General features: G+C 40.6%; 1 protein-coding gene across 1 annotated transcript in view; it reads right to left on the bottom strand.

Moving 5' to 3' along the window:
* RNF128 (ring finger protein 128) overlaps nucleotides 1-20,834 on the bottom strand; it is a 44,486-nt gene that overhangs the window by 12,043 nt on the left and 11,609 nt on the right. The window contains exon 2 of the mRNA XM_073358339.2: nucleotides 9,976-10,223. Within this exon, the coding sequence (XP_073214440.1) occupies nucleotides 9,976-10,223 (248 nt within the window). The remainder of the gene's footprint in view (nucleotides 1-9,975; nucleotides 10,224-20,834) is intronic.

The following is a 20,834-nucleotide window of genomic DNA, read 5'->3' as shown; positions in this document are numbered from 1 at the left end:
ACAACTGACTGTAGATGGCTCTGTTTTACTTGTAAGTCTTCCTGTATACCTGTGTGCTGGCAAGTGAGTAATGAAGTCTTACAGTGACATGTGATCATGTCACCTGAACTGGAATCTATCTTTAACCTGGTGCTTTTAGACTGAGAAGGAGGGGGTGGGAACCCAGAGAGACAAAGGATTCTTGCCTTATACCAAAGATATATGAGTGGGTGGAACAGAACAAAGGGAGCAGCCATCATGAGAAATCCTCTAGCTACCACCTAAGCTGGAACAAGGGCTATACCAGGGGAAAGGATTGTGCCCAGACTAGGAAGGTGTCCAGTCTGTGAAAGAAACTTATTGAAACATCTCTGAGGGTAAGTTTTTAATCTGTATTCAGTTTTATTACCGTACTAGACACAGACTTGTGTGTTTTATTTTATTTTGCTTGGTAATTCACTTTGTTCTGTTTGTTACTACTTGGAACCACTTAAATCCTACTTTCTGCATTTAATAAAATTACTTTTTACTTATTAATTAACCCAGAGTACGTATTAATACTTGGGGGGCAAACAGCTGTGCATATCTCTGTCAGTGTTATAGAGGGCGAACAATTTAAAGTGTATACAGGGTAAACTCATATACAGGGTATAACATTTATTTAGGGTTTGGACCCCATTGGGAGTTGGGCAACTGAGCGTTAAAGACAGGAACACTTTCTAAGTTGCTTTCAATTAAGCCTGTAGCTGTTAGGGGACGTGGTTCAGACCTGGGTCTGGGTTTGCAGCAGGCTAGCAGATCTGGCTCAAACCAGGCAGGGCACTGAAGTCCTAAGTTGATAGGGCAGGAAAGCAGGAGCAGAAGTAGTCTTGGCACATCAGGTGGCAACCCCCAGGAGGTTTCTGTGATCCAGCCTGTCACAGAGACCACGTGGAAGCATTCTCTATTGTGGTCTTATGAGTCAGTCTGTATGACTAACAAATAGATGAAGAGCCCCAAGAATGACACACACTGCCACAGTGTTCTCAAGTGGAGTATGGTACAATCAATAGAAGATATAAGTATATAGCAATATCAATATTGTCTATTATCTATTGGCCAGAACAGCATATATCCAGTTTATAGTTCTCTAAATCATGACAACTGAAGAAAAGACTATGTAAAATTCACACCAGCATCTAATTCACATGGTTCATGTCAGGGTAGGCACATTACATGAGTTTTGATTGGCTTTATTAGTCATTTTAAAACAAAACATTTTGCATTTGTCTAAGCAATAATGTTTGTTAAACTCACAAACTACACTGACAGAGTCAACTCTAACATCAACATTAACAGGAACAGTGGGCATATGTAGGGAGCTAAACCACTAAGTAACTACCATGTTCTCGAGAGTTCCTGCTTAGGAACTTGCATCTAGATTCTGTGCCTCCATTTTCCTGCCTGGATCTCCAGCTCTGAGCCCTGCCTCTGGATGCTTCACCTCTAGGTGTAGTAGTTTCAGTGCTCCCATTAAGACAGACCCTGCCCATGGACTGTTGATCAACCAGAGAAAGAAGCGGTTTAGAGGCTTAATCTGGAAACATGTTGATAAAAACAGCCACACATATTCAGACAATTTGTAGTTTAGACCTGGTATCAATGTATGATACTATGTACCATGATAATCAATGTATCAATTTCCAGCTTAGACCTGGTATCAATGCCACAATTCCTAAACAGTAGTTCATCAGCAGACTTTAAATTTAGAAACTCCACAGTCACTTACTCTGACAATAGTCAAAAATATTTCCAATTGTGCTGTCAGCTGTGCACAAGGAAGCTGCACCAGTGCTAAGAGCTGCACCAGTGAATTACTTCAGACACCCCTTCCCACTGAGCTAGTTTACCTTCTAGTGTAGACATTTTTCTAAGGAGTGTCCACTTCTGACCAAGCTTCAGTACACATTCTCTCTGCTAAGATCCTGTAGGACAGACACACCTGCTGTACCCTGGTTCTTTCATAAGAACGGCCATATTGGGTCAGACGAAAGGTCCATCTAGCCCAGTATCTGGTCTTCTGACAGTGACCAATGCCAAATGCCTCAGAGGGAATGAACAGAACAGGTAATCACCAAGTGATCCATCCCATCACCCATTCCCAGCTTCCGGCAAACAGAGGCCAGGGACCTGGCTAATAGCCACTGATGGATCTATCCTCCATGAACTTAGGGCTCAAAAAAGAACTAGATGCTATGGACTTGGCCATCACAATATCCTCTGGCAAGGAGTTTCACAGGTTGACTGTACGTTGTGTGAAAAAATATTTCCTTTTGTTTGTTTTAAACCTGCTGCCCTGTTGTAATTATTTAGGAGTTTGTGAAAGAGCAGGAAATAGTCTAGAAATTGTTCTATTACACAAGAGTCCTGAACTTCCGTAGCCTTTGGAGAACCGGAGTTGTGTCACTGTCTGCAGTTACAGTATTTGAGTTTGAAATGAAGTCTGCCTCACATACAGCTCTGAAGTTTTCATACTGTCATTAGAGGCAGTGCAAGTAGAACTACCTAAGATTAAGACTGCCCAAGGTTTTCCATTGTGAGTTCCTTTTTTTAGCTGCATAACTTCGTCACCAAGCTTAAAATGGTGTGAGAACTTACAGCCCACACACCAAGTGTCTGCTTCAGGCTGATTTTTGAAAATTTCAGGAAGAACTATTCAGCCATTTCTTAGAATAACGTTAGGGCAAAACATTTTTCCCTATGTTAAATTAACAGCATTTTGTTAAGCAGCTCCTGTAACTCCATGCTTGGAAAAGGGACTTGAAATTTCGTATTGTGGCTGCCCTAAAGTCAGGGCCTTTTGCTTTTTCTTTGAAAGAGTAAGTTATGGGCCACACATTGGTCAATGAAGATAAGATACTGAATAGTTGCTCATTCAGGGAGTACCACCTATTCTATACAATGATGGAGGCAGTGGTTGTGTGGAAGAGCATGCAGTCCTGTATTTCAAGGCTGCATCATAGTGCATATATAAGGGGGTTAAATTAAGGTTGCACAGGCAACCTTAAAGCTGTTTTCCTAACTTCAGTGCTTGCCTACTTTTTTTTTAAAAGGTATTTTTATGTGAAAATTTAATTTAAGACAAAGTTTATGAACAAGTTTTAAGGGCTTAAATTGACTGTCAAGCTTCAGCAAAAAGTATTTTCATGAAGGTAAATGAATTTTTACCTGGGGTGGGAGAGAACAAGAAGGAGCCAGAGACGGGATGAGTCTGTCCTGGCTTCCATACACGTTTTGACAATTCAGAGTTAAGAATATGCCACAGTCTGCAAGACTATGGATTTGCCATTGCCTGGTCTAAACAGGAGTCAGACCCAGATGGAAGGAAGAGAGGGGAGGAGACAGAGTGGCTTTTATTTCTGTCCCTCCATTCTGGAAGGTAGCACTGATGCTGTCAAGTTCCTTTCCCTGCTCTTCCTCTGAGAGGATCACCACCACTGCTTGGAGATGAAGGAGTTTCAAACAGGTCTGACACTCCTTATGTTCCTCCTATAATCCAAGACAGACATCTGCATGACACGCCGAGCTCCACTACCCTGAGGCGCAGAGATTTAATTACTGTTCCCATGAACTTGAGCATTGCCCTGATGCAGGTCACCTTGCTTCCTGTATCACATTAAGTGGGTCACTTCTGAGGCATTATGTAATTTGTATGACGGCATTTAAGTTTAAACTTTGAACCAATTATGGTGAACTAAGTACTATCACTAGTTATTTCCGGGTGCCAGTAAACTAAATTAGAATGGACTAGATTTTGAAAATGTTAATGTCCTACACTGGTCAGCATCCTGCTAAAGTATTAGGAAAAACTTTTTCACTAAGAGGGTGGTGAAACACTGGAATGCGTTACCTAGGGAGGTGGCAGAATCTCCTTCCTTAGAGGTTTTTAAGGTCAGGCTTGACAAAGCCCTGGCTGGGATGATTTAACTGGAAATTGGTCCTGCTTCAAGCAGGGGGTTGGACTAGATGACCTTCTGGGGTCCCTTCCAACCCTGATATTCTATGATTCTATGATTGATTCTAATTAGTACTGGGACTTCCCTCATGGGTCTTATGTTTCATTCTATTTGCCTTTGACAGATTAATTTACTATTATTTCATACAATTTTAAGTGTAAGCAGCCCTCTTCAATTGTTAGAAGTGGTAACATCCAGAAATGCCATCCTTATTATCCTTGCTTAAGGATTTGCTGATCAGGCAGATTATTCCTTCTGCACACTCACTGGGCCCAATTCTCATTTACATTTAAGACCCCTTTACTCTGTCAGAGTGCTGTAGAGTCTCCTTGGCATAAATGAGAATCAAATCCTCTCTTAAAAGTCTATTTCTCCAGTTTTCAGATAACAGAAGTTGTCAAGTTTTGTTTTTAAAGGTAGCCTTTTAACGTCTCTCCCGCCCCGCATTAACTATAAACCTCCTGAAAGAACAGTAAAGGACTCTGCAGGGTGAGGGAATCATGTGGTTCATGAGAGATTGCAATGTCTTTTTCTAGTCTTTTCTTTGCTATCCAGCTTTCTACAGTCACTTAGTTTATCTGCTTATTCTGTTAAACTGGTGTATTTACTTGCATAAGAGTAAAGATCGCAACGAGACAAAGATGGACCTCTGCTACTGCACAGAAGAAAAAGAAAAAGAATCGGACCTCTCTCTCTAAACATTAAGGTTAGCATATATACCATTAAGATATCAGTTTGCAACAACTAGGTTCCTGTTTAGATTTAAATAAACTACACAGCCGAAGTCAGTAAACAAAACCTCTTTTTTCAGATGTTTTATTACAAACTTGCAAGATGGACCTGAAGGCATTTTTAGACTATCATTTAATAAATACTGATTCACTGGGCAGACAGCCAAACCCTGCTTTTCCACCAAGGGATGTTCTGATAACTAAGTACTATAAAACGGGTTCTGTGGTGGACAGAAAACAGAAGTCAAGATCAGAGCGTGGGGAAAGAACAGAGGCCAGCAGGAGACCAGTTCCAGAGAACTACAATTATATGAAGAGTATTAAGAATAATCTAACCAAGTAGTCAAAAATGATCATCAGACAAATAATAAAACAGTTTATTAAACCGACTACTCAAATAAGTTCATGGGTACTTCCCTGCTAGGTCAGTTTGGATAAGTCTATGCTAACTTAAAATTATATCCTTTGCCGTTTGCTTGGGGGAACTCCTCAATGTTTCAAGGTTTGAAAGCTCACTTGCTTAGCACAAGATGTTCGAATGCCTTCATCCATCCGTCCAAAATACAAATTCATTCCAGTTCTTAAAGACCTTCTCTCGAACCCTTGCATAAAATTCAGCTTTTCTGCTTAAGCAGATATTGGAATAAAGACTAGAGTCCAGCAAGAAGGTAGATCTAATGGTGCAACAATATTGAAGGCAAAGACTGTTTACCATCTTCAAAATGACTAGGAGCTGCTATTTGAAGTTGATATACGAAACGGTCTTTCCAGTAATCAAAAATCTTCCATTTTGGTTTGGGAGTTATTGACCACTACTGGGAAAGCTGAAGTTTGGAATATTTAATGATCATCACAAAACTGACTCAATCTCCAAAACACATGTTCACCTAGAGTATTGAACAGTTCCTACCATAGCTGGTATAAAAAAAAGCCATGACATTTCCAAGGCAGAGTCCAGTGAATAATGTAAGTCAAAGTTTTGGAAGTGTTTAAAGATCATTGCTAGAACTCCACGTTCAGTAAGCAAGTTTTTATTTGTACTGTTCAGCTAATGTTTAGTGTTTTCAAGAGCTAATAAAAACTTAAACAAAACTAATCCCATTCCTGGATTTTGTATTTACATCGTAAAGCCATTCTTGGGCATCGTAAAGAACATTCTTGGGCACACACCAAACAATAATAAACGAGGGATGTTTTGGTTTTCTTTTTAAAAAACATGCTTTGCCAGCCTATGTTCATTGAACAGAGATTTACCTCATGATACCACTTTTGTAGCTAACCACTAGTTATGCTAAAGCTTCAAGTAGTCATGATTTGGGAGGAAAATAAAGAATACGTTTAACTGCTCCTCTGGGTTTTGGCATGTTTTACAAGATAATTACCCTTTGCTGGCATATAGTAGAGAAATGACAATCTGAAATCTCTAGATTTGAAGGTAAGTTTAGTGACTACTTCCTTCTGCTGCACTGTTTCAGCTCCTTATATTGAACAGATCAGTTGAAGCCACCTTACAAGTGACATGCCGGTTCCTCCCAATGCTATTTTTCAGCTTGAATCTAAATTAGCTGTACATGATTTGTGCCGGTTTGTAGAAAGAGTAAGCATTACTTATGTAATTCAGCTGCCAAACTGAATAAAAATAATGAAAATAAAAATCATAGTTAAAAAGCTAGAATGCAATTTAAGAAATGTGAAACCACACGTTCTAAAGAATTGGTCAGATCCCAGTAGAATGCAGTACAGTAAGGAATCCATCTGACCATGTATTACATCCAACAGGTAGAAACTTGTTCAATGTTCGAATTCAGTAACTTCAAAGGATGCATACAATAGCTTCAGAGTATTCCCCTACAGCTCCCTCACCTTGCTTTCAACATCTATCTTTTAAAAGGGCTTGATAATGAAGAGAGATTTACAGATGGCATACAAGGTCTAAAGAATTCAACTAAAAGCAAGTTTATTCCCCAGAGGCTATTGTGAAGGCCAAAAGTATAACTGGGTTCAAAAACAACTTAGACAAGTTCATGGAGGATACGTCCATCAATGGTTATTAGCTAAACTGGTCGGGGACACAACCCCATGCTCTGGGTGTGCACGGGCCTTTGACTGCCAGAAGCTGGGACAGAATGACAGGGATGGATCATCAAGTGATTGCCCTGTTCCATTCATTTCCTTTGAAACATCAGGCATCGGCTACTGTTTGAAGACAAGATACTGGCCGGCTCAGATGTAACACTGGTCTGAAACAGTATGGCCACTCTTATATTCTTATGTAAAAGATTAAGACAAATGTCTGGTTTGAGTAAAACTAACAAGCCGTCTAGCACCTTTCACAGATGTTGTGCCTGAACCCTATCTGCTATTTTCACCCAATGCCTCATGGAAGCAGTAGATTCCCTGACATTCCCTATAGACATGAGGCTTGGAGGTACTCTATTAGAATTAATATCCATAAGTAAAGAGCTCAAACTTACAAACAAGAGGTTCTCAAAATATATACTGAAAACTTAATTGAGCTAAAATTCTACAGTAATCATGCTATAACTGATGTTCAGCTGTCCTGCCTAGATTCACAAGAAACATTTTTATGTCCATCTCTCTAACCTTATAGCCTACCAGGAATGGAGATCATAATGTAGGTTAACTGGAGTTGGGCTACATTCCTAGTGAGTCAGTTTACCCACTCACTAGGTTTACAAGTTATGACTACGTTTGCTACCACAGTGACACAGTTATGACATTCTCAGGTTTCTTTTTTGAATTTTGAGCTATGGCAGTTTGTTTCAAGCAGTCCAGTTCATGGACTGGATGAACAAGCGTACTTAAGGGATTAGGTGGGAGGGTTATCAGTGAAATCATCTGAGATGAAGGGTAGGTTGTTTTATCAATCACAAGTATCCAAGCACCAAATCGGTGATTTGCTCTGAGACAATCAGAAAGTCACCTCGTACTTTGAGTGTCTCTTTACTGCATTATGGGTTGGGGGAGGAAACTGTTCATCAGATCCTCTTTTCAAAGCTCCAGAAGACTGGGGCTTTACCAGAAGCCCTGGAAAGAAATCTGGAGAGAGAGAACAAAGTCACCAGAGAGGATCACATGTTCTGGTAGGCTCCTGAATGATACAATTAGGACCATATAGAAATGGCTGTTCATATTTGGCACACACAGCCCTTCTGCCCACTAGTGACTACAGCCATTGGCCTAAGCTTTCCATGGGGAGAAGAAACGATAGGACTAGATTCTCATACCAAATTAAGGCCCATCATAGATTTGTCCCCAAGATTTTAGGAGCTCTTTGTGACTAGACTATCTACTGTAATACAGTCAAACTGGAGACATAATTTGTATTAATTATATTAGCTGATCATAAATTACCGCATAGTTGATGAAGAGTTACTAATTAGTCAACAAGTTTCCATGTAAATCCCTGCTGGTGCTTTAAAATCTAAGATTACAATTTTATATGTCAATATCACACCAGTGCTGCTTTTGACACCAGAAGTTGAAATTCAGTAATTTCCTCTGTTGAGGAGTGTCTTATTAATGTTCAGTTTCTAAAGCAATTTTCTTCTCTGCTAAAAATCCTAAAATAGCAAACTCCTGTGTGCACCTGGCTTTGAAGACTCTTGAACGTCTCTACGGTTGTGTCTTTTACCACAAAACTAGGAGACAGGAAATGCTAATAGCCAAAAGTTTTATCACCTGATCTAATATCAGCATTATTATTAGGTCACAGCTCTAGGGATAATGTTTATTATAGCTGCTGTACAAAACAAGCAGTTGGAGCAGATGTTTTGTTAAGTGTTCCAGATAATCAAAATTGGCTTTTTGTAATTCCTTAGGAGGAGAGTTTTGGGAATAGAATATTTGGCATTTTAAAGACACACAACATCCTCAGAATGGGAATGGGAAGTCCCACCTAAGGAAGCACAAAAGTGACCTTAAGCAATGCATTTAAAATAACTTCTGCATTTGTCCATTCAGTGTTTTATAATCCTCTCCAAGGAGCACTGTAGAACTTGCAAGACTAAGCTTTTAGAGAAAAAAATGTTTTCTGCTGTTTCAAGTGTCACTATATATTCTGGCACACCCCTGGAGCAGCAGTAAGAACTTTTACTTAAAGCCATGGTGAACTTACTATTAGCAGACCATTACTAGTATGCACTAGTGATGGGGGAGGCTCATTACAAGTTACCGGTTTTGCAAACAAATGAACCCAAACATACACATCAATTGTACTTTGCTCCTTTATAGCACACATTTAGTACAAGCTTCATTAAGTATTCTGTAGTGTCATTTTGCAGAGTAACTATCGCATCTACTACTAAATCTGAGGTAGGGAAAAGCTGTAGTTTTTGTGCAAGTTGGAAAGGTTCTACTGTATACCTAAGCTTCACAGTAATAACACAAGAACAACTGGAAAGCACACGCACTACATCTATGAATTTTAATATGAATGTTCAATTGCTTCCAGTGGCAAGAAAACTGATGCCTATTAACATCCTACTAACAGTTTATGAACTAAGTAACTTTATTCTATTTTTCCACAACTGAAGCAGATGACAGTTGGTTTTATGTTCACTGGGAAGCCAACCTATTAGAACTAGAAGCTTTTGATACACTGGGGTCTGTATTATAATAGCATATTAGGTGATCATGGGTTAAAATAAATACATCAAAAGACTGAGCCTTCCACTACTTGCATGAATTCAGACAGTTTATCAGGAGTATGGAATTCTGTAAAAAACCCAAGTCTCAAAATTTCACAAACATTTGAAGGGAAGGGAACCAGCACTGGTTCAGCTGGAGAGGTCAACGATAGCATAACCAACTGGGAAAAACAATAGTGTCGTGCCCCCAGGTCTGGAAATCACTGCTACCAAGTTTCACGTTAACTGCAATAGGACCATTATGAAGTGGGAGCTTTGTTTCTGTGAAAGTAACGTAGAAAGCTATCACAATGCATAGTTTCCAAGGGTATGTCTGCACTGCAGTGTAAGCCCAAAACTCCCCTTCCATTTACACGTCTGTTGGGCTTGGACCCAGGCCTTAAGACCCCACAAGCGTGGACATTTCAAGCCCAAATAAAGCCAGGACCCAGGGTTCAAGCCTTATTTTGCGTGACAGATGTAGCCCCAGAATTCCCCACGCCAGTGGAAAGATGCAGTGGAAAGACCCTGCAGGTAGAGCTACAACCACCACCATCTCCCAAAACAATATGCAATGTACAACATAAATAAGCAAGTGTCAAATATATAGGAGAAACTAACCTCTCTCCTGTTCTGAGCTCTTACAACCCTGAATCTTCGAGCAGAATAAAAAATGAAGTAGCCCACAGTTGCTGCTGTGACAATGAAAAACGACACTGAGACAAAAAAGATTGAATAGTGATTCATCCAGGGTGCATGCTTTTTCCCTACTTCAATAACCATAGTCACTTGAAAGCCCTTCTCAATCCGGCGTACAATGTCCAGGCCTTTCAGATTGCTGATCATAATTGCAACAATGTCTCCTGCCCCTGTAAAGAGAAGAGGAAGCTGTTTTCAGTTTCAAATTATTGTATAGCAGAAAGAAAAGGAGTACTTGTGGCACCTTAGAGACTAACCAATTTATTAGTGATTGAGTCAATTATTTCAACAGTGGTTTTTACGTTGCTTTAGCTCAGATACTAAAAAGAGTAGAATGACAGTCTCCAACTGAACATTTCTACACTTGACCTGTTAGCTAGCAGTTGTTTAGTGTTACATTTTAAACTTTATCTTCATATATAGTGTTATAAAGATACAGCTAAGGGTAGCATAAAATTCCTCCTTTACCTGTAAGGAGTTAACAAGCTCAAATAACCTGGTTGGCACCTGACCAAATGGACCAATAAGGGAAGAAGATCCTTTTAAATTTGTGGGGGGAGGTTCTGTTTGTGTTCTTTGTTGTTCTCTCCGGGACAGAAAAAGACCAGGGCAGGAAAAACACATCTCCTAAAACCCGACCTAAAATAAGCATCTAAGATTACAAATTGTAAGTAATAGCAAGGAAATTATCTTTTGTTTTAGCTTGTAAATTTTCCCTATGCTAAGAGGGAGGTTTATTCCTGTTTTTTGTAACTTTAAAGTTTTGCCTAGAGGGGAATCCTCTGTGTTTTAAATCTTATTACCCTGTAAAATTACCTTCCATCCTGATTTTACAGAGGTGCTTCTTTTACTTTTTTCTTTATTATAAAGTTCTCTTTTTAAGAATCTGATTTGTTTTTAGTATCCTAAAAGCCCAAGGCTCTGGTCTGTGCTCACCTTGTTTACTTATTTGGTTGGGATATTATTCTCAAGCCTCCCCAGGAAAGGGGGTGAAGGGGTCTGGGGGGATATTTTTGGGAAACAGGAACTCCAAGTGGTCCTCTTCCTGAATCTTTGTCTAACTCACTTGGTGGTGGCAGCAACACCATTCAAGAACAAGGAAAAATTTGTGCCTTGGGAAAGTTTTTAACCTAAGCCGGTAAAAATAAGCTTGGGGGTCTTTCATGCGGGTCCTCATATCTGTACCCTAAAGTTCAGAGTGGGGAAGGAACACAAAATAGATTAGCGTTTCAAGATATCCACTTGTTACCCACAAACTAGGTAAACAACTGATTTCAAATAATCATTACATAAGGCACCTTTCGGACATGGAATGTTTAAATTACTGTTATACACCTGGAGCAACGCTATGTACTACGGAAGGGTACATTTTGATATGTTCCTTGGAACCACATCAGTACGAAATCTTGGTTTACATCCCAGGGAGTCACTATGATAGCTACCTATTTCTGAAGGACTAAAGTTTGTATTTGTATGTATATAGTGGTTTAAAAGCTCTATCATGAACACGGTATTTCATAAAGTACCATTCTAAGACCTTGTTGATTTCCTTGTTCTGATGCTGCTTTTCTTACACCTCTTTCCTAAATTTGGCAATCCTACTGAACAAGATTTATTCAGACACAAAATAATCTGTTAAACAAAAGACAGACTTGGATTCTATATTTTAAACAGGAAATTTAGCATGAATTTGACTCTAGTGACTCCACCCAGGTCTCCTCTGAAAGATAACTGTTGCTATTGGTTTCCAAGTTTCCCTCAATGGCTACATCTACACTATGAACTATGGTGTGACTCCCCCACTGGTCTACACATACTGGTGCTAGCTCTTATCGAGCTAGCGAGAATATAAACAGCACAGGTACCGGCAGCACGGGTAGCGGCAGTGGAGGCACGTAGAGTACAGACCCCCAGGAAACCAGTGGGTATGTACTTGGCATGCCTCTGTTGCTGCTACCCATGCTACCACGGCTACACTGCTATTCATACTCTCAGTAGCTTGATGAGAGCTAGCACCGATATTTGCACACCAGCAGAGGAATCACATGCCTAGGTCACAGTATAGATGTAGCCAGTGACTACCATATCAAGTGTTTGCAATTTACAAGTAACAAGACATGTAGAAGGATCAGTGTTGCAGAATCAACCTGGAATTTTAATGTCAGGCTGTGCTTCCTAGTTTACCCATCACAACAAGTCAATTAACATGCATTTCTGATGTAATGGCTGAAGTTCCTTTTCTACAAGTCTGGTTAGTAGGTATGAGCCAGAACAGAATCTCCTTCACTGCAAGTGACCAGGAATGCCAAGAACAGCCAGAAGTACCTGAATGGTTGTCTAAGTGTCCACAACTTTTTTATAATGTAAATGAACTCCTAAAAGGAGGAGTGAAGCAAATGTGGGACAAGCAGCAAATCACCTTAACTTTACCCAGCTCAATCAGTCCTCCCCTCCACACCATGAATAAATCCAGGTAAAAACTACTTTAAACATCAGCTAGAAAAGAGTCTCATGGCAGAGCTGTGTTGGTTCTGCGGTGCTATTAAACATTTGTGTCAGTAAAGTAAGTAGATATGACTCAGAATGTCCTCATGGAGCAGGAGTGGTTAAGAAGGTGCCATATTTAGTTAGTCTTCTGATCACACACTTTTATTACAGTTGTAGGAGACTACCATTTAATTAACCTCACCCAAACTTTGATGATTCTCATTTTCTTATGATAGAAATATAATAAAAGGAGCTTTCTTGGTAGTCAAGCCACTCTCTGCACTACAATTGATATACTGCTTTTGTTCCAAACTACTAAATATATTCAGCATTGAGTCTATCTAGTACAGGGGTCGGCAACCTTTCAGAAGTGGTGTGCCAAGTCTTCATTTATTCACTTTTATTTAAGGTTTCGCCTCCCAGTAATATATTTTTATGTTTTTTAGAAAGTCTCTCTAGAAGTCTATATATTTAGTCTATAACTAAACTATTGTCGTATGTAAAGTAAACAAGGTTTTCAAAATGTTTAAGCAGCTTCATTTAAAATTAAATTAAAAAGCTGATCTTACGCCGCCGGCCCACTCAGCCTGCTGCCAGTCTGGAGTTCTGTCCACTGGCTCCTGCCAGCCAGGGTCCCAGCTGCCAGCCCTGCTCAGCCTGCTGCTGGTCTGGGATCCCAGCCTTGCCCACACAGAGTAGGTACCTACCTTCTCCCTGGTTCTAGCCCATTCTCTTCCTCTCTCTCTGCACTGAGCTGACGGTGGGAGTGCACTGAGCACAGGGCTGGGGGTGAAGGAACAGGCTGGGGGTTGGGGTGTAGGGTCTGGCCAGGAGCTAGAACGAGGGAGGGGGCTCAGGGTTGGGGCAGGAGGTTTGGGTGTGGAGTGCTTACCTGGGCAGCTCCCATTTGGTGTGAGGGGTGCAGGAGCTCCCATTTGGTGCTCAGGGTGGGGGTGGGAATGTGGAGGGTGCAAGAGTCAGGGCATAGGGGGGCTGGGTATGTGTGAGGGGTGCTGAAGTCAAGGCTGGGGTCGTGCAGGGGTCAGGGCAGGGGGCTGGGTGTGTGGGCTAGGGTCCTGGGGTTGCTCCCAACCCCCTGTCCAGAACGGCTCATGGCAAGGGGCAGGAGGGGATATGCCCTGATTCTACCCCCCTTCCCCAAGGCCCCGTCCCCACCTCTTCTCTGCCTCCTCCCCTGAGCTGCGCGTACACTGCAGCTCCACTTCTCCCCATCCCTTGCAAGGGCCATCAGCTGATGAGTGGCATGGAGGGAGAGGAGGAGGGGCAGGAACCCAGCATACTGGGGGAAGAGGCAGGGGAGGAGGAGCTTGCCAGCCCTACAGCAGCAGCCAGCAGGATCAAGCTTCTTCACCCTGCCCCCCGGGGGGCAGAGAAGAGTGAACTGGGGCGGGCAGGATTTTTAATGGCACGCTGCTGCCTGCTGGGGTCCTGGCCTGGGTTCGGCAGCCAGCTGAGTGGGGCCGGTGGCTAGGACCCAGCAGGCAGCAGCGTGCCATTAAAAATCGGCTCGCATACTGTCTTTGGCATGTGTGCCATAGGCTGCCGACCCCTGATCTAGCATCTCCCATGCGGCTAAACTATATTTTATTCAAAAAATGTTCTATGATGAGAACTATGCACCATGGTTGGTTAATATTAAGTCACTCCAAACTGATTCAGTGTCTAACATACCACGAGTTTTAATTAAGTGTTACAAGTAGATACAGTGATTAAGTACAGGTCAAGTCCCTCACAAAAAAAGAAAGATCGCTGCTTTCATAAGTTCAGCTACAGAGAGAATGAGTAATAACAAGCTATGCCAAAAACAAATCAAGTCAGAAAGCTGTTCGGAGTTAGTTTTGATCCTTATTTGCCTTAGTCTCACATGGTTTGATAGAGATATCCCATAGGGGAGGATCTATTAACCAGGATTCTCTATATCCTAGACAAAAGGAGAGGATAAAAATGGATAAAGTACAGGTAGGAACCGAAGAGAAACAGTTAAATGAAAAAAAGAGTTCCCATTCAATTACATTACATGAAGGCAGACAACCAAAAAGTGACAAATTTTATAAGTGCTGTATACAAATGTTAGAAGTCGAAATACCAACATGGGCGAATCTGAGTGCCTGATATTAAATGAGGATATTGACATAACAGCCATGACAGAAACTTGATGGAATGACAACAATCAATGGGACACATAACAGGGTACACAATATATAGGAATGACAGAATAGGTTGTGCTGGTGGGGGAGTAGCACTATATATGAAACAAAACAGAGTCTAATATAGTAAAAATGTTAAATCAAACTCTACCATAGAATCTCTATGGACAAATTCTATGCTTGAATAATAAGAATAGAGTAGTAGGAATACACTACTGACCACCTGACCAGGATGGTGATCGTGAAATGCTCAGGGAAATTAGAGAGGCTATAAAAATAGAAAACTCCATAGTAATGGGGGATTTCAACTATCCCCATATTGACTGGGTACATGTAATCTCAGGACAGAATGCAGAAATAAAAGTTTCTAGACACCATTAATAACTGCTTCTTGGAACAGCTAGTCCTGAAACCTACAAGGGGAGAGGCAATTCTTGATTTAGTCTTAGGTGGAGCATGTGATCTGGTCCAAGAAGTGAAAACAGCTGAACCGCTCGGTTATAGTAACCATAATATAATTAAATTTAACATCCTTGGGGCTGGGAGGGTGTGCGAATATCAAAGAAGATGACCATAGTAGCATTAAACTTCAGAAAGGGGACCTACACAAAAATGAGGAAGCTAATTAAATGAAAATTAAAAGGAACAGTCACAAGAGTGAAATGCCTGCCAGCTGCATGGAAACTTTTAAAAAACATCATAAGAGGCTCAAATTAAATGTATATCCCAAATTAAAATGAACTGTAAGAGGACCAAAAAATGCCACCATGGCTAAACAGAGTAAAAGCAGCAAAAAGGCATCCTTTAAAAATTGGAAGTAAAATTTGACTAAGGAAAATAGAAAAGAGCATAAACTCTGGCAAGTAAAGTATAATTAGGCAGGCCAAAAAAGAATCTGAAAAGCAGCTAGCAAAAAACTCAAACTAACAGCAAATTATTTTTTTAAGTACATCAAAAGCAGGAAGCCTGCAAGACAATCAGTGTGGCCTCTGGACAATCGAGGTGCTTAGGGAACACTCAAGGAAGACAAGGTCATTATAGAGAAGCTAAATGAATTCTTAGCATTGGTTTTCACTGAAGAAAATGTGATGGCCTCACATAAACCACTCTTTTTTAGGTGACAAATCTGAGGGACTGTCCCAGGTTGAGGTGTCAATATAGAAGGTTTTGGAATAAATTGATTTACACTTACCAATTGAGGGAGGGAGTTTGGGCACGGGAGGGGGCTTGGGGCTGGGCATTGGGACATGAGAGGAAGTGCAGGATGCCAGATCCGGGCAGTGCTCTGCAAGCAGCGACATGTCCCTGCTGCTCCTAAGTAGAGGGATGGCCAGGTGGCTCTGCACACTGCTTCCACCCCCAGGCGTCACCCCTGCAGCTCCCACTGGCCCTGGTGCCTGGCCAATGGGAGCTGTGGAGCCAATGCTCGGGCCAGGGGCAGTGCATGGCGCCCCTGTGGCAGTGCACTGAGCCCCCAAAGCCATTCTTCCTCCTAGGAGCAGGAGGGACATGTTGCCACTTGCAGGGAGCGACCTGAGGTGAGTGCTGCCTGGATCCGGAACCCCGAAATGCTGGTTTCTAGAACTTTCCAATTGGTAAAGTGCTTGATAACACAGCTTTTTCTGTATGTTGTTATTCTGTTTAAACTTCACCCAGTCTTGCTTTTGTAATGACTATCCCTTTGAGATACTTTCTGCTTTGCTAGGCATATTTTCCCTCGAGAGAAAAGAGGGAGTTGCTATAGCTGTGTACTTTCCATGCTGAAGTTTCTATGCTGAAGTTTTGCCACACTCTCTGCAGGCTTCTACAAGTTGAATCCAGCACATTTCCACTTCCAGACTGTGCACCCAATTTAACAGCAGGAAACAAGTCTTTCTTGTTCTCCTCATAACTGAAAAGCTTCATGTGTGTCTAACATCTTCCTTACATGATTGTAAATAGTTAAAAGTCAAGTTTGTTGTTGCATTTTCAGGTCTATTCCTTTTGCTGTAGGATGCTGAAATAAGATCTAATTACCACCATTTAGCTCTCAAACAGTGTTCCTATAACATTAAATCTTTCTGCATTCATTCATATGGATAACTTCAGTACATTATGTAACAATTCTATGGAGCTTCATGACAAGTATTAGAAAAATTTAACTCCCAGAGAATTGTCATAGAGATAAATGTTTCCCTAATGACTTGAAAAGTCAATATATTCTCCAGCAAATATTTGCTATCTGAAACATTCACTTTAGTTTTCCTTTCAGAAAACCTTTACTGAAATGGTATGTTTTTACTCTTCATGCATTCATTAATACGTACAAATCGCAGCACTGCTTATACATGAAGTTTTTCCATGAGAGAGTTGTGGTTGGGGCAGGGAGGAGAAGAGGGAAGATACCCACCTATTAACCTCTCAGGAATAGCTAATCAACATTCCTACTTCAGAGTTACACACTTTATTTTTGGTAGCAGCATAATAAGTTAGTAACTTTACTGCATTAAAAAAATGCATTAAGATCTAGAAATTAAATTTGAAAACGTACTGACAGTCACTGAACAACAATCATACCTTGTATTTCTAAGGCTAACCATGGAATCATTAGCATTAGTATGTGTTCCTAATATAATGAGGAGAACATAGATTCTAAGGCCAGATGGAACCTGACAGGCCATAAAACTTCCCCAAAATAATTCCTAGAGCTCTCTTTTAGAAAAACATCCAATCTGGATTTAAAAATTGCCAGCAATGGAGAATCCACCATAACAATTGGAACAATTTGCCGAAGGCTAACCCAGAAAACTCAAAATCACTAAAAAGGCATGTTTTCTGATCCTTTAATCATTCTCATGGCTCTTCTCTGCACCTTCTCCGATGAACAATTCTTCTAGCACTGATGACACCAGAACTGGATACAATATTCCAGCAGCGGCCACACCAGTACCAAATACAAAACTAAAACAACAGTGCTACTCCTAATCAAGATTTCTTTGTTTATGCATCTAAAGATTTCATTGGCCCTATTGCCACAGCATTGCACTGAGTTCACATTCAGGTGATTTGCCACCACCCCCAAATCTTTCTCAGAGTCTCTGCTTCCCAGGACAAAGCTACCCATCCAATTCAACATCTTTGAGGAGAAATTAAAAGGCTAAGATTCGGCTGGCACTCCTTGATATGCAATACTCATGGATAACACTACAAAATGCATCTGAATACTCAGGGGATGATACCTGTGTAAACTCAAAAGCTTGTCTCTCTCACCAACAGAAGTTGGTCCAATAAAAGATTACTTCACCCACCATGTCTCTCTAATATCTTGGGCTACACCACCACCGCACAGAGTATTTTGATAAATCAAAATAAAAAATAAAACTTTGATTTACCCAAAATGCAGCTTTTAAAAGTTTTTCTTTGGAGAATTTTGAAATGTTGGGGTTTTATTCCAATGAAATGAAGACAAAGTTTTGAAATACTTCACAAATGGAATTGTCATCTTACAGCCAAATCTTCTACTGATAACTACTGGTTCCAGTAATCAGTGTCAGAAGACCGCTTTTCCTTGCACCATATGGTTAACACACTACAAAGTGACAGCAACTTATTTGTAAGTGCTTCATTAAATTATTGTTTCTGCATCCTCAAAGGGAAAAAGTGTAAGTTTTGCTTTTGCCCTAACCATATGGTGAGAAGTCAGATATTTGATGGAATTCTCAAAACGTCAAAATATTTTTGATGTAGCTCTCATTGTTAATATACATATTCATATTGATTAAAATTCTAATCTGGTATGAAACTCTCCTGTACTAATTTCAGCTTAGGTCTCAACTCCCTTTAAATACTTGTATATATTCAGCAACAGAACTAACAAGTTAAGCATTTGCACAGTTCAAGTCTCAAGTACCACACTTTAGCAAAAAGCTTCAGAGAAACTATTAGCTTAGAGATATTTAGGAAAGTCATCTTCCTGTACATGTACAATGTCTTAGGCACTACCAGAATACTAATAGCTAATGCCTGAAAGAAGCTTTTAATCCTGTAGTGAGAGTGTGTCTTGGAGTTCAAACAAGCTAAGACCCGCAGAATGTAAATAATTTAATAATAAAAGGTCTCCTTTTTGTGAAGTGAATTAAATGCAGCCAGTTTGGAAGAAGACCAATCAAATGACTCAACTGTCACAGCTCTGAGAGACTTCAGAAGTGGACTGTAATATTTTCAAGAATTTATTTATTTGAGCCAGCAAGTGTTTTGCAACAGTAGATTAAGTACTGTAGCATGATTATTGGCAGAAAGAGGGACTTCTAATCTAGAAATATAGGCCCTCTAAAATTAAATTAGAGATATTCAGAGAATGTAGCTACACAGGAAACCTATCTAAGCTACTAAGCCAACAACCCATCACTTCACCCAGTGCTAGTATGCCAATGAAACTCTCAATCATAAAGCTGTTACCCCAACCCGCCAGCCAAGCTTTTTCTACCACTCAAGCTGCGTGTATGAAATTCTCCACTGCACTGAAGGCAAGGTAAGGAAATGACCAAAGAATTTTTTTTCACTCTAGAACTAAGTTGTGTCACATGCAAATGGAAAAGTCAACACAGTTGTCAGTGCAGTTTGAGATCTTTGCTATTGTTTAGGCAGAACCTCTTACTGCTAAGTCACTGTATGACATCGCTTTATAAAGCTTTTGGCATGAGGTCAAAAGTGTGATGGTCTCATCCTTGTCCCTAGTGTACACAGGCTTACAAGAACTCAACACTGCATTTTCAATCCACAAGACAAGTAACCAATCTGCTCAGGAGTACTACAGAATGGAACAGAATGGAAAAACACCAAAAGGTAAACAAGGATAACAGCACAGCACACATGCACAATATAGCTGGTCTTAGCCAAAGTAGCACTAGTACTCACCTCAAGCACGTAGTGACCTTGTTAAATCTTATTCTTGAAATCACTAAGTCTGAAATGTAGTCTAAGCTGGGATACCAAATAGGCAGGCCCCGGGCCAAATCTGGACTGCCAGACGCTTTTGAACAGACCCCAAAAATCTTTATTTACTTATTACCATTGATTCTTTCAAAACTATTTTCTCCAGAGTCTGGACCCTGAATATACCTTGACCAAGAAATGTGGACCTTGACAAAAAAAACTGACTGCCCCTTATCTAGCTGATGTAGCTTGACCAGTGCAGCTCCTAATGCAGGTGCCCTGTATGTGCTGTTTTCCCAAGCCCTGATTTTGACAGATTACTTTAGTCTATTATATGTTGATCTTTATTGGATTAAAATCCAACAGTATAACCAGACAGCACTAGAGGCCAAACCAACATTTTCTGCACTTACAAGGAAGAGACATCATAAATTACACAGCAGAGTCAGCGGAACCTACTGGCAATTCCCCATCATATCACCACACCTGGCTGTCCAGGCATGCAAAAAGGGTTTGTTATACTCTCCTACAATTCTAAAATGCAAGTCATTACATCAGTCCCAAATGCTGCTCCTATATATTCTTGCCAGGTCAAAATAAGAAGAGCCATACTGGATTCTTGTTGATGAAAACTAGAATAAACTACATCAGGCAATCTAGAACCAGCCTGTAATGTTAGTTTTAGCAGAAAGAAAGGTATCCAGTATCACAGGAGAAACAGGCACCATCTTGTCAGTATCACTGATTTATCTTGTGTTCAAATCTGGTGCTGTAAACAGACACAGAAACTTAAGTTCCACAGGTCATGAATCTCCTCGTGACAGGCAAAACAGGAAGCTTTTTTGGCAAGGTATCCAAGTTACTCAGAATGCCATACGTTATTTCACCTCTGCACACGCTTGCCTCCAATTCACACATCATCTGAGGCAGAAGCTGCTTAATGAAGGAACTCTTCATAATGCCCCCTCATCCTGTTTACAAGGATGAGAGCCTGAGGAATGGGAAACATTTCCATTTTTCTAGTTTAGTCAGACTAAGGTGAGACAGTGACACCATTTCAGATGTGACCGCTATCAGATAAAAGCTATGATGTTGGTGATGCAAGGAAACGGACCAAAACGTGCCACAATCTGGAAGTACGCCAAGAACCCCACTCCTAGAATAGTGTCCAGGTTTTAAACAAACCACTTTGTGAAAAGTATTTCCCAGCTC

This window comes from Lepidochelys kempii, chromosome 9 (genome assembly GCF_965140285.1).
Source record: "Lepidochelys kempii isolate rLepKem1 chromosome 9, rLepKem1.hap1, whole genome shotgun sequence".
Classification (NCBI taxonomy): Eukaryota; Metazoa; Chordata; order Testudines; family Cheloniidae; genus Lepidochelys; species Lepidochelys kempii.
Note: the sequence above shows the minus strand (reverse complement) of the source record. Positions and strands in the feature narration are given on the sequence as shown.